The sequence below is a fragment of the Syngnathus acus genome, chromosome 22 (genome assembly GCF_901709675.1).
Source record: "Syngnathus acus chromosome 22, fSynAcu1.2, whole genome shotgun sequence".
Taxonomy (NCBI): Eukaryota; Metazoa; Chordata; class Actinopteri; order Syngnathiformes; family Syngnathidae; genus Syngnathus; species Syngnathus acus.
The window spans coordinates 5,856,348-5,868,188 of NC_051106.1; the positions used below are offsets into that span (position 1 = coordinate 5,856,348).

At 40.6% G+C, this 11,841-nt stretch overlaps 2 protein-coding genes across 3 annotated transcripts; one reads left to right on the forward strand and one right to left on the reverse strand.

The window, feature by feature from the left end:
• Positions 1-428: 428 nt before the first annotated feature.
• Positions 429-7,205, reverse strand: itpka (inositol-trisphosphate 3-kinase A). The gene is made up of 7 exons (XM_037242454.1): positions 6,685-7,205; positions 2,971-3,067; positions 2,673-2,886; positions 1,947-2,151; positions 1,557-1,658; positions 1,309-1,380; positions 429-1,008 (listed from the first exon to the last, which is right to left on the reverse strand). The coding sequence occupies exons 1-7, from the start codon at positions 6,928-6,930 to the stop codon at positions 805-807; spliced, it is 1,140 nt and encodes a 379-aa protein (XP_037098349.1). The 5' UTR covers positions 6,931-7,205; the 3' UTR covers positions 429-804.
• A 28-nt stretch (positions 7,206-7,233) lies between these two features.
• Positions 7,234-11,714, forward strand: ivd (isovaleryl-CoA dehydrogenase). Of its 2 annotated transcripts, XR_005096360.1 has the most exons (14): positions 7,234-7,291; positions 7,833-8,077; positions 8,782-8,871; positions 8,942-8,993; positions 9,095-9,264; positions 9,350-9,443; positions 9,569-9,699; positions 9,773-9,869; positions 9,933-10,026; positions 10,096-10,177; positions 10,244-10,348; positions 10,461-10,533; positions 10,924-11,154; positions 11,458-11,714. XR_005096360.1 is itself a non-coding variant. In XM_037242453.1 (13 exons), exons 1-13 carry the CDS (start codon positions 7,249-7,251, stop codon positions 11,055-11,057), a joined length of 1,410 nt encoding a protein of 469 aa, XP_037098348.1. In that variant the 5' UTR covers positions 7,234-7,248; the 3' UTR covers positions 11,058-11,714. The 2 variants fall into 2 exon arrangements, 1 of the variants encoding a protein (XP_037098348.1); XM_037242453.1 differs by having other exon boundaries at positions 10,924-11,714.
• The last annotated feature ends 127 nt before the right edge of the window (positions 11,715-11,841 follow it).

Genomic DNA, 11,841 nt, shown 5'->3' on the forward strand with positions numbered 1-11,841 from the left:
TAGTGAGCGCCTGTGTGACGTTCAAATATTTGGAGCGGGCAATTGAATTAAAATAAGTAGTGATGTTCACATGAACTTTGACGAATGACGTCGAGTGACGTAACGTTTGTTTACATTAAGTCTCCCGGTCACGTGGTTACCATGCATTCTGCTTGAAGCGAAATAATTTCCAGCCTCTTTTTACTAACTGCGGCTTTAAATTGTATATGTGATTGGTTCACTTTGCTAATGACTTCAAAGTATTTCTAGATCCATCAAAAACGTGTTCAACCTATGAACAACAAGGCTCAACAGAACTTGCTGTGCATTCCAATCAAAGTTTTCAGTATATAATGGAACTCTAAAAATATTCATTAAAAATTCTATAGCTGCAAAATGTAAGCATTTGGCTAAGACTGTACAGGTCTGTAAAAAGTGTTGAGGTCATGTGACTGACTGAGGTCTTGTTCATAATGTCAAGTTACTATTACATTCAAAACATTAGAAGATGATCTCTTTCCATTTTCTAACTAATAGCAAATGTTTACATAATGTTATGAAGGCAGAACTGAAACTGTCAGTTTGTTTACTCACTGACAACTTCTCTGTATCCTCCGTGGTAATTGACATCAACTGAATCTGAATTTTTCTTCTTAGCAAGCCCCTTTGGATATGTACTTTCAACACGATGTTAGTTTTGTCCACACAGTGTGCACACCTGCTCACTTCCACATAAACCCCCCCCCCCACATATTCCACTTCCATTGCTCATTTTCAGCCAGTTGACCTTTCCTCTACTTGCATGTCCCACAGTCCAAGTCAGACTCATTCACTGCTCACAGCCTCCAGGATGCCGATGAGGTTCTGCAGGCCCAAAAGGTATCCGTCCTCTCTGTTACCCTCTCGCCAGGGAACGTCATGCTTCAACACTTGGCCCTCCGGCAACTCGGTGGTCTTGCCAAAGTCAATAAGCCACACCTGAGCGTTGCCCGTGTGGTCGTGGATAAAAAGCAGAGAACTGCCGATGACCTGAAGGAGGGAAAATGAAACCTCTCAGTATGACGCAGTGCAGCTCCACAGCGGAATAATAAACAGAGGGACACATCAAAACTAAACAACACAGTTAACCACATGTGAGTAAAGAGACCAAACCCTAAACAGTATAAAAAAAATCATATGGATGAATGGAAAATATTAAATGCCTATAGAAAATGAATGTATTCATGTTATTATTAACAATAAATCACTTAACCAATTATTTAATTATGAATAGAGCAAAACTTTTTTTTCTGATGGTATGGTCTTTTTCAGTATCATCACCAGTATCACCTCATGTTGCTTGAAGAATTCCGATCTTTTCAAAGCCTGTTGGATCTCCATCAGTCTGCTCAGGTATGACTTCTGTGTTGCGAAAACAAATCAAGACATGCACATAAATATACATGACATTCATTTAACTTGAGCAAAACTGTGTTTAGTGACAACACCATAGAAGTATCAGTGACAGCAAAGACCCAAAATGTGATGATAACCCTAGAACAAGGAAACACATCGAAAAGCAGCTGGCTGCCACATACTATAACGTTGACGTTGCCGCCGACAAAGTCCTTGAACGCTTCGATGACATCTTGCTCCAACCTGGTTTTCTTGAAATCGGTCCGACATGTGCCGTCACTTTTCTGAACACAAGGAAAAGACATAATAAGGTCAAGATGAACACAATGGAAACAGCAGTGTAAGAAAAAGCTAGCTAGATCTTTATCAACATGATATAATTCAAAAAAAATTTCCCCCCAGAGCCTCTATTTATTTATTTTTATTTTGTACTTGTAGGCTATATTTCACTGTCTGCTTTGTTACTTTTACTTAAGTACAAATAAGTATTTTTTTTTTTTAGACGTAGTACTTTTGTCACTGCTTAACTCAAGGTTATTAAAAGGGACTGTATTGCCACCCTCCATGCATACCTTGATGCCGTCTATCCTGAAGCCCATAATGTTGCTGGAGCTCAGGCTTTCCCTCCACTGCATGTAGCGAGGTTTGGTGACGCCACATTGAGAATGTTCCTGTGCGGTCGGGCCTTGGCAGTCCACCTCAACCATCTTCTTATACAGGTCCGCCCTCAACTTGGGCCGCTCCCGTGCTCGAACCAGTTCTTCCTCCAAGTATGTTCTACAAGCATGAGAAGTTTATTTACACGCCGTCGGCATATAAGGCGACAGTCCAAAATGGCAGAGGCTATTTACATTGGAGGCGTGTTATTGACAAAACTCATAATGCCTTGTTCCATCCGAGATATTGTAGCTGTAAACAAGCACATGTGACTTTTCAGTTTCAATTTTTGAGCTGCACTTCCTCTGTTCTGCAAAGGGGAACGGAGAGGAAACTCTAGCATGCAGCGTTCAACGGTGTTTATGCAAGCGAGCGGTTTTGAAAGCGTGCGGTTAACAAACAAAGGGGGGAGTCTCCAGGGACACCCCGATTGTGTGAACGTGATGCAAATGTGCCAATGTGTTGACGGGTACTTTAATTATGAAAAATTGTCGAACAAAAGGGAAGTACAGGGGTATATTTAGTGTGTAGATGCACATAACGCTGTGGGCAGGAAGTCAAGCTTAAATGTGTTCCCCTTTAGAGCACTTTACTTTAAGCAGTAAATACTATCACGGCTCTCCATGTCAAATCCTGCTTACCTCACTCCCATCTTGCAGTCCATGACATTTGGAAGGTCAAAGGTTGCCAGCAGGTCAGCCATGTGGATGAAAGACTCTCCGTCTTTTTCCACCACGCCGTGGTAAGCGGGTACGAACGCTAGCAGCGTGTCACTTTTCAACCTCTCAAAGCAGCGCACCTCATTTTCAGAATACTTCTTCAGAATGCTGCCTTCATCCGCCGCTTTGAAGTTCCCTGAGATAACATGTGTGGTCTTCACTGAGACTGGTTTTTATGATTATGAAAGACCCCGATTTGGGTCAGGTGGGCTTACCTTACCTTTATGACCGGCCAACTGCACCCAGTTCAGCTTTCTTCTATGGGCAGCGCTAAAGGGCCACTGGACGATGGTCTTCAACTTCCACCATGGCTTGCTCTGTTCAACAGATGCATTATAATTACGAAAATATTAAATACGACCGGTTCCTTTTTTTGTCAGAAAATAACAAACAATAATTGAAGAAGTACAAAAAACATTTGGATAGTCCTTCTCTCTCTGTACACTTTGTAGAAGTTCACCAGTTCGACATACATATGAACTGCATGTTCACTTAAAATGGCCGCCATAGCTTAAAAGCATAAGAAGAATGATGTATGGTGAAGCGAACCCTGTCGGCCATAAAAAAAGAACAACATATAAATTATGTACAAGATGCTAAGTGTTGTGAAACTGAAGAAGTAACTTATAGTTAAGTAATGTACTTTGTGTCAATAATGTATGGTAATGAAAACCAGAGAGCTATCTACGAGTTTAAAAAAAGAGCCAATTGTGAAGCTGACAGAAGATAACTAAAAAAAAAAAACAACAGAAAATATTGTTCAGATACAATTTGACCAATAAGTTTAATAATAAGTTTTGTATCAAATGCAGAAAATGAATAAATGGGTGTCCCAATACTTTTGGACCAGAGGGTATATGCTTAAGTACGCAGTTATCTTTATAACGGCAGAATCATAGATTGTCGAAGGTTTTCGGGAAATAATTATTGTCTTGTCTCACGGGACTGTTTGTAAAAAAATAAAAATTTTAAAAAGGACAGCAGTACGTGGTTTCTGCTTTTCTTGTCCAGCATGTGTATTTGACATGCTTGTTTGAAGGGCTCCTCTTTTTCACTGCTGCTTTCTCTTCCCTCTATTTCTCGTAACACACATGCAAATATACAAACACGCACAAACAAAGTGACAGCTTGCATATTTCACAGAGACATACAGCGGCGCTTCACACATTGAGGGAACTACCAGTTTTATTTCTCAGCCATAAAAGCGGTTAGAACCCAAATGTTCTATACATTGAAACGGTGACATTATCGCACTTCTTTAAAAACAGGATCAACACGCTGTGGCAGATAAGGTCAATCCCGGCTGACGTCATGTTATTCTACGTCAAGTGATGGAAAGAGGAAATGAAACACACACACAAATAACTCTTCTAGATGTAAAATGTTTCAATCATTCTGCCTTTTCTAGATCAATATTGATGTAATTTTGTTTATATAATGACAGCGATCATGACTTTATAGTTCCTGGTGTGTCATATTTTTTAAACCCAGTTCGCATTCATTTAAAACTCTGCCTTTGTATGATTGTAATGTTTGGCATGTTTTTTCCACCAGCAGTGCAGCTTTCTCTGGCGGGGGAGGGGGGGGGACTCCTGGCGTGTGGAACACCAAGGTTGGCAAAGCAAAGCTAATCTAAACGGTTGCCCATGGCAATACTGCGAGTACAGACTGCAGAGGCACACTCTCAAGGAAGAAAAAAAAAAAAAAAGAACAGGCAGGTGCTAGACGGGCAGACGTTGTGACTAATACCTGCCATATCAAAGTGTGCTGACACCTTTTGAGGGGGTTATAAAAATTCATTAGCATGGAAGCGGTAGAAATGACGAGTCTCTTTTGAGCGCTTAACTTGTGAAAGACTGCGGCTTAATAGTGATGTGGAAGCGAGTGATGTCGTGGTGCCTTGTTGGATGTCAAATTTGCAAAAAAAAAAGACCAGTGAATGCTGTCCATCACTCAATTCTTCAGTATTTACCGATACCAAGTACGGATACCACTTATACAGTTGAAAAAATAAATTTAAATTGTCCGAGTTAATTGCATTTTTCTATTCTAATTGCTCATTTCTAGTTCGGGATCGTAAAACGGTCACGAGAATTATGCTGGTATCGGATACTTGGTATCGGTACTCGCTTATCCCAAATGATGGATACGCACTCTTAACAGGTCATTTGTATTGAGTATGTTTAAAAGAAAATGACAAGCGTGCACCTTTTATGGAGAAGCGAGGAGAATAAGTGGAAGAATAGTTTAGCCGTGACAGGGTTGACATAAACAAGACGAAACACTGCAGAGCACACTTTTGCCTTGCAATAATTGGAAATTCCTTATGGCTGATATCTAGCAGATTGTGCTCTATGAACAAAATGTCCTTCAACCAAGAAGATTAACATATGCATACAACCACCTTTGGCTTCTGTTTAACTTGCGGCCACTCCCTTAGCACCTGCATTATGTGTGCCTAAGGAGGGACGCAGACGAAAAACTTTCAAAGTGACTGCTTCACACTAAACTTTCATTTGTATTTTAAATTGTATTCATGCCACACAAAAGCTATTCAAATCCCAAACTAGTCAATTATGTTAATTTACAAAATATCTTCTTCTACATCTGAACTTTTCTTTCTGTTTTTTCATGTATGCTTTCTCTAAGGTCATTGAATATTTTTAGAACTGATTATACAAAAAAAATTAACACTAAATTATTGGTATTATTTAGTTTATTTACATTTTTTTGCCACTAAATAATACCAAATAAACAAAAACATGACACTTTAATGCAAATCAAATTGCATCAGATTATTCGATCAATGGATGCAATAATGGATAGAATAATCGATTATAAAAACATTCGATATTGACATCCCTAGTATGTTGACTCTGGGTCAAGTGAGAAGTTCAGGGTTCTGTTCGTATTATAATGAAGTGGTTTACCTGTTGAAAGCCGGCCTGAGGTCAACAAAAGTCGTTTCAGTTTATGCTCACCGTCAGCCTCGTTAAGGTGATGACAGTCTTCGATAAGCCAAAGTAGAAAGAACCTAATTTCATCGGCCTTAATGACATTGCCACATGATTATCTTTTTTAATGGGAAACAGTCACACTGGCTTTTGCCCAGTGTGTTATTATCATGATTTCCAAAAAGGCAAAACATACGTGAGCAGATAGAGGTGGAAAAGCTCCAAAATGTAGAAGTGGCTTATTTCCCACATGATGGCTCTGCTGAAGTACTCACATTGACATTTTATGGCACTTGAAAATCAAGCAGGCAAACAGACTTTTATCGCTGTGTAATTGGCCCCGTGTTTATTATCTGAATGAGATCCTTTGGGCGGATGTTGTTTGCTTACTGTTGTTTATGTGCCACAATTATTCTGGCTTTAGCCACTTCAATTAAGTCCTCTGTAGTGTGGGGTCATCATAGCAATGGCAGCACTGTAGGTCAAGGACCTCATTTAATTCATTTGCACTTTTGTTTTAACGATCATCGATTCTTGTCAACAATATAAACTACCTGTCATTTTTATTTTTAATCTTTAAAATTATTTTTTGTGCAAGTTGAAATTTAACCAAGTGACATTTTTTTAAGATAATTATAGTACATGCATTATTCCTATATTGCTAATAATACTATTCACGGGGGACCATGAATACTGAATTTCCTCAACTAATTTAAACTTGATCTGGTAAAAAACACAAAATGCAAAAATAAAAAAAACTACTAATACAATCATTAGCTCATACAATCAATATATAGTATAAGATGAGTGTTATTACCATGCACTTTAGAAAAAATACAGTGCTGCTCGGCTTCTGGCGTATTTAAAAAAATACAAAACTCTCCTGTACAATTGCAACTTCCAAATGCAATAGGCATTTAAGTCATTATAAAATACCAATATACAGTACATAATTCCTACTGTTGATTTGGTGGACTCACCTCTCCAGTGTCAACCAGGGGCTCCAAAGTGATGATGCCTTTACTTTTATTCTCGTTGTCGCTAAGCAGGTCATCCTCCGATTCCACTGCAGAGGAGCCGGTGGAGGAGACGGAGGAGGTGGAAAGCTTCCTACACAGCTTGCCGTCCACCGCTTCGCCTTCCTCCCAGTCCTCCTGCTTCATCTCCCGCGAGAAGCCGCCCCCATCCGGGGTGATGGTCACCTGCGGTACTCGGGATGCGTCCATCACTCTTCCGAATGCGCTCGCCGGCTCGATTCACTCGACTCACTGTGCGAGTTCATCCCAACTCTGCGGGAATCACTTGTGCAAACAAAAAAAAGAGTCAGCCCCAGGTCGTAGGAGTTCCTACGTTCTTTTGGGCGACATTGAATGCGTCGTGACGGAGCACGACAAAAAGAGCTTCGAGGATCGCGCTGCTTCAAGCTTGTGTGGAGGCTGTCATAGCAGAAGCTGGTTGAATTTCAAACGATCCACACGACTTCCTCGTTTCTTCTGTCCAAGCATCGTCGCCCCTGAGCTGTAGCTGGTGCGCGACGCGCGTTCATGTGGCTCACGCCTGCGCACTCTGTCAAAAACTACAGGACGGGTGAGAAAAGTTTTGTTGTAATAATTTTGTACTCTAATAAATTAATGCAAACAACTCTAACTAAATAACAAATTCGAGATGATACAGTACATACATGTAAAATATGTAAAATTGTTAATTTTGAACAAATTATTTAGTTTCGTGTTATTACAGTTTAATAGAATACGTATGCAATACATGACATTATTAATTGGTCAAAATATTGTTTGGGTAATTACAGTACATTAATAGTTTTTTTATTGTGATAAATAAATTTTATTTTATTCAACCACTTTTTTTAGGCAGACGCAGAAAAAACAAATGCAAGAAATTGCAGGACTCTTGATAACTGCTCGGGTGGCTGGATTAAACAATGGCTACATATTATGTAGCGAGATATATAATTTATTCATACACAAGGATAATCCACTCTATCAACAAATAATCATATAATTAATATTATTAGTAAGAATTAAAATGTAAAACTACAATTTCACCTTTTGCCCACTCCATCCTATAGGTGGCGATGATGCACGTGCTCACTGTTAGCCTTGCATAGTAGAAGAAAAGCCGCGTTGTAAAAGTGAGACCTCCAGTGTCCTGTACGAGAACACTTCAAGTTCTCTCTCCGGCACGCTCTCTTCTCACTCCATTCACACGTTTGAGAAGAACACCATGTTTGCTGTCAGAAGCTCTCTGCGCCTCGGTTCCAAGCTGTTCGTGGCCGCCTTGGCGAGGCGAGGTTGCGCTGGGGCTGCCATCCCGGTGGACGATGTGGTGAACGGGCTGACAGACGAGCAGATCCAGGTTAGCCGCACAGGGCAAGTTAGCAAAACAAAATTCATAGTTTTGCTGCAGGGAATGAGCCACTTTTGAATATTCACGTCTTGTCAGATGTTTTTTTTTGGGTAATAGGAGACAGTCCGCGTGACAAGATGACATAACAGCTAAAAGCTAAACAATAAACAACCTTGGGAATAGCCGAATTAGCACATCGCTATTTCTCATTTGTTTTAGAAGGAAAAAGTACTAAATTACAGTCGCTTTGCTGATGCTCATGCATCCATTTATACAGCAAGGTGACACCATATAAATGGATTATAGTTGTGAGCAGAGAAGTGGGTGGAATTTATAACTAGCATTTGATTGGGGGGGAGTTTGCACTGCTCCCTGCAGGGCATTTAAAATTACAATGTAATACTGTAGTTACTCTAGTGTGAATTGTATAACATCTGATTCAAAATGATCATTTCACATCAGCGATAGAATGCATGTTTTAGCAAAACTGTGCTGCAACTACTCCTCATATTATTGCAGAACAATCCAAAACATTGTTAATGAAAGGCGAGCATGACTGATTAACTGCTAATTTTAATCAGAGATGCCTCTATGTGTCCCTAGATTTCCAAAATGTTGTTACTGTATCTTTTTTTTTTTATTTTACTATATTATATATTGTGTTTTTGTTATTCTATCATTATTTAATGAGTGTTTTTTTTTGTCTTGCACAGCTCAGGCAAAGTGTTCGTAAATTCTGTGCCGAAAAACTTGCGCCCCATGCTGACGAGATCGACAAGAAGAATGAATTTGCAGGGATGCGGGTGAGTTCCTGTGCTTGCTTTTAGAGTCCATGAATATTGGAGAGATGAGTTTATCGTGTTGTGTTGCCAGGAATTCTGGAAAGACATGGGAGAGATGGGGCTGCTAGGCGTAACTGCACCAGGTACATCCATTCTTCCTTATCTCCTTTTAATAGTTTGGACAAAACTGATCATAAAGGGAGCTTCATTGTTTTTTCGCTCTCATTAATTGTGTGTCTTCTAGTGGAATACGGAGGCACTGGACTGGGCTACCTCGATCACGTCATCGTAATGGAGGAACTCTCTCGCGTGTCAGCGGCCATCGCTCTAAGCTACGGCGCTCATTCCAACCTGTGCGTCAACCAGATGGTGCGCCACGCCACCGAGAAGCAGAAAGAAAAGTACATGCCAAAGGTTCGTTCCTGGGCTGCATACTGGTTAAAAAATGGCCAAAGAGAAAAAAGTTAATGGTCACCTGAGATTTGTGGTTTATTTGCAGTTACTGACAGGAGAGCATGTGGGAGCCTTAGCCATGAGTGAGCCCAACGCTGGTTCTGATGTCGTGTCCATGAAACTCAAGGCGAAGAAGCAAGGTAAGCTTGAGACACTATCTCACTTTTTAATATTCTCAATCATGTTGTGTACATGTAGAAATAAGATAATCGTTTATAAATTGCATATAGCTTCAATGTTAGCCTCATTAGTTATTTTTCCCCAGGTGACTACTATGTTCTGAATGGGAACAAGTTCTGGATTACAAACGGACCAGATGCCGACGTCCTCATTGTGTACGCCAAGACGGACCCAGAGGCCTACCAGAAAGGCATCACTGCTTTCATCGTTGAGAAGGTGGCTCCGTCCGTTGCTGTTGATGGACGATGATGTGGTGGTCCTCACACGTCCATGTGGTCCTGTCCTGTAGGGGATGTCGGGTTTCTCCACAGCACAAAAGCTGGACAAATTGGGCATGAGGGGGTCCAACACATGTGAGCTGATCTTTGAGGACTGCAAAGTTCCAGGTGCGTGTCCAAGCAGCGCATACACAGTTTCAGGTTCTTGCTTATGCATGTTTGTTTTTTTAGAGAAGAACATCCTGGGTCCACTAAACAAAGGAGTTTACGTGATGATGAGCGGTCTGGATTTGGAAAGGCTGGTACTTGCAGCTGGACCTGTCGGGTAAGTACTAGATTGATTAATGCAGACTGACTTTCTGTATCGAAATTAACGGAATCGCTTTGTGTTCAGAATCATGCAATCGGTTTTGGATTCTGCGGTTCCCTACCTGCATGTCAGAGAAGCTTTTGGCGAGAAGATTGGACACTTCCAGGTTTGTACTTCATTTGTTTGAATCCGTCCTTAAGTGACAGGAACCTAATGCTTGTCTTTCAAACAGCTGATGCAAGGCAAGATGGCTGACATGTACACCAGGTTGAGCTCCTCCCGGCAATATTTGTACAACGTGGCCCGGGCCTGTGACAAAGGACACTTCAGCGCCATGGTGAGCCTCTCAAATCTTCTTTTTGAACATTTTGTTTGGATTTTGACATTCGTTTTAGCGGTCTGCAAGTCTGGCAGCAACGTTTAATTATTGCTTTGTGTTGCCACTGCAGGATTGTGCCGGAGTCATTCTGTACTGTGCCGAGAACGCCACCCAGGTCGCGCTGGACGGCATTCAGTGTTTGGGTGAGTCATACGACCTCTTTCACCCTTTTTCATGAACAATCAAGGAATCAAGTAGCAGACATTCAAGGGAAAGGACAATTATGTGTGGAGTGGTTTGGGCTGTGACTGACTACAAAGGGGTTATTATAAAATGTTTATTAAACCAAAAGAAAATCGCTGGTGTTCGCCACTTCAAGTGCATGAAAGTAAGCGATGTGCCTGATCTTCTAATCGGTTCATGTTCATGGTGAATTTATTTGATTTAACCTTCATATCAACAATGTGTGTTTTGTCATGATGCTAAGGAGGTTTGATAGTTTACTACTTGACACAACCAGCAGAGGGCGCAATAAATTCCAACCTAATTGGTTTGCAATTTCAACTGTATCCTTGTCGCTGTTGTGTCGCCAGGCGGGAACGGGTACATCAACGATTACCCCATGGGACGCTACCTGCGGGACGCAAAGCTGTATGAAATCGGAGCGGGCACGAGTGAAATCCGCCGCCTTATTATCGGACGATCTTTCAACGCTATGTTCAAGTGAGGGAGAGAGAGAAGTGCTCATCTCAGCGAGCAAAAGTGCAATTTTGTCCTCAAGAAAAACATCTTCACTCAAACCCAAGGCCTTAACTTTTATGACTCGTCAGCGCTGCTGACCTACATCATGTTTTAAAAGCTCTCGTCTCCTTTTTCACAGCAAGCAATTACTTTGAGTACTCAAATGCCAGTTACACAGAGTCATTCGTGGCGTTAAATCTAATAACATTTGAATTTTTTTTTTCACTTTGGCTTCATATCAGTTACCAGAACCTTCCAGCTAAACCAAACAAATATTCTCCATTATGTTGGGTACCATTGGTGGATGTCCTTTTAACCTTTTATAAAAAAAAATCCTGTTACGGTACTGTGAGAGTAAAATATGCTATTTTACTTGGGAGATAAAATCATTCTAGTTTTGTATAGTCTGTCATTTGCTTGTCTTCACTCCACTTCTCTTGGATTTGAGACTATGTAGGTGTACATTATGTATGAATAGTGTTTGTGTGCAGTAAAGAGAACACTTTTTCACATGTGAGTTAGTTATTATATGCTGTTGTATGATGTGAATTATAAATGCAACAGGAAATATACAGTGGTGTAGAAAAATAACAATGCATGAGTGTAATTATAGTAAAATAAAAGCACCCAAAAAAAAAATCCCCCAATAAGGCTCTGGGCCTCCTTTGGCTTTTATTTTTATTTTATTGCTTTGTCAAGGTAACAACGACAGCTCCATTCCGTTAAGTGCTGCTGAAAGATGAGAAGCGAAGGTAGCCTTAATGGAACGT

Bases quoted from the DNA above. Each gene is read 5' to 3' on its own strand.
- ivd (XM_037242453.1), top strand. From the start codon at position 7,249: ATGTGGCTCACGCCTGCGCACTCTGTCAAAAACTACAGGACGG. The intron at 8,872-8,941 runs GTGAGTTCCTGT...TTGTGTTGCCAG, and splicing joins ATGAATTTGCAGGGATGCGG to GAATTCTGGAAAGACATGGG. The intron at 10,534-10,923 runs GTGAGTCATACG...TTGTGTCGCCAG, and splicing joins GGACGGCATTCAGTGTTTGG to GCGGGAACGGGTACATCAAC.
- itpka (XM_037242454.1), bottom strand. From the start codon at position 6,930: ATGGACGCATCCCGAGTACCGCAGGTGACCATCACCCCGGATGGGGGC. The intron at 2,887-2,970 runs GTAAGGTAAGCC...ATGTTATCTCAG, and splicing joins GCAGTTGGCCGGTCATAAAG to GGAACTTCAAAGCGGCGGAT. The intron at 1,381-1,556 runs GTATGTGGCAGC...TTCGCAACACAG, and splicing joins GCGGCAACGTCAACGTTATA to AAGTCATACCTGAGCAGACT.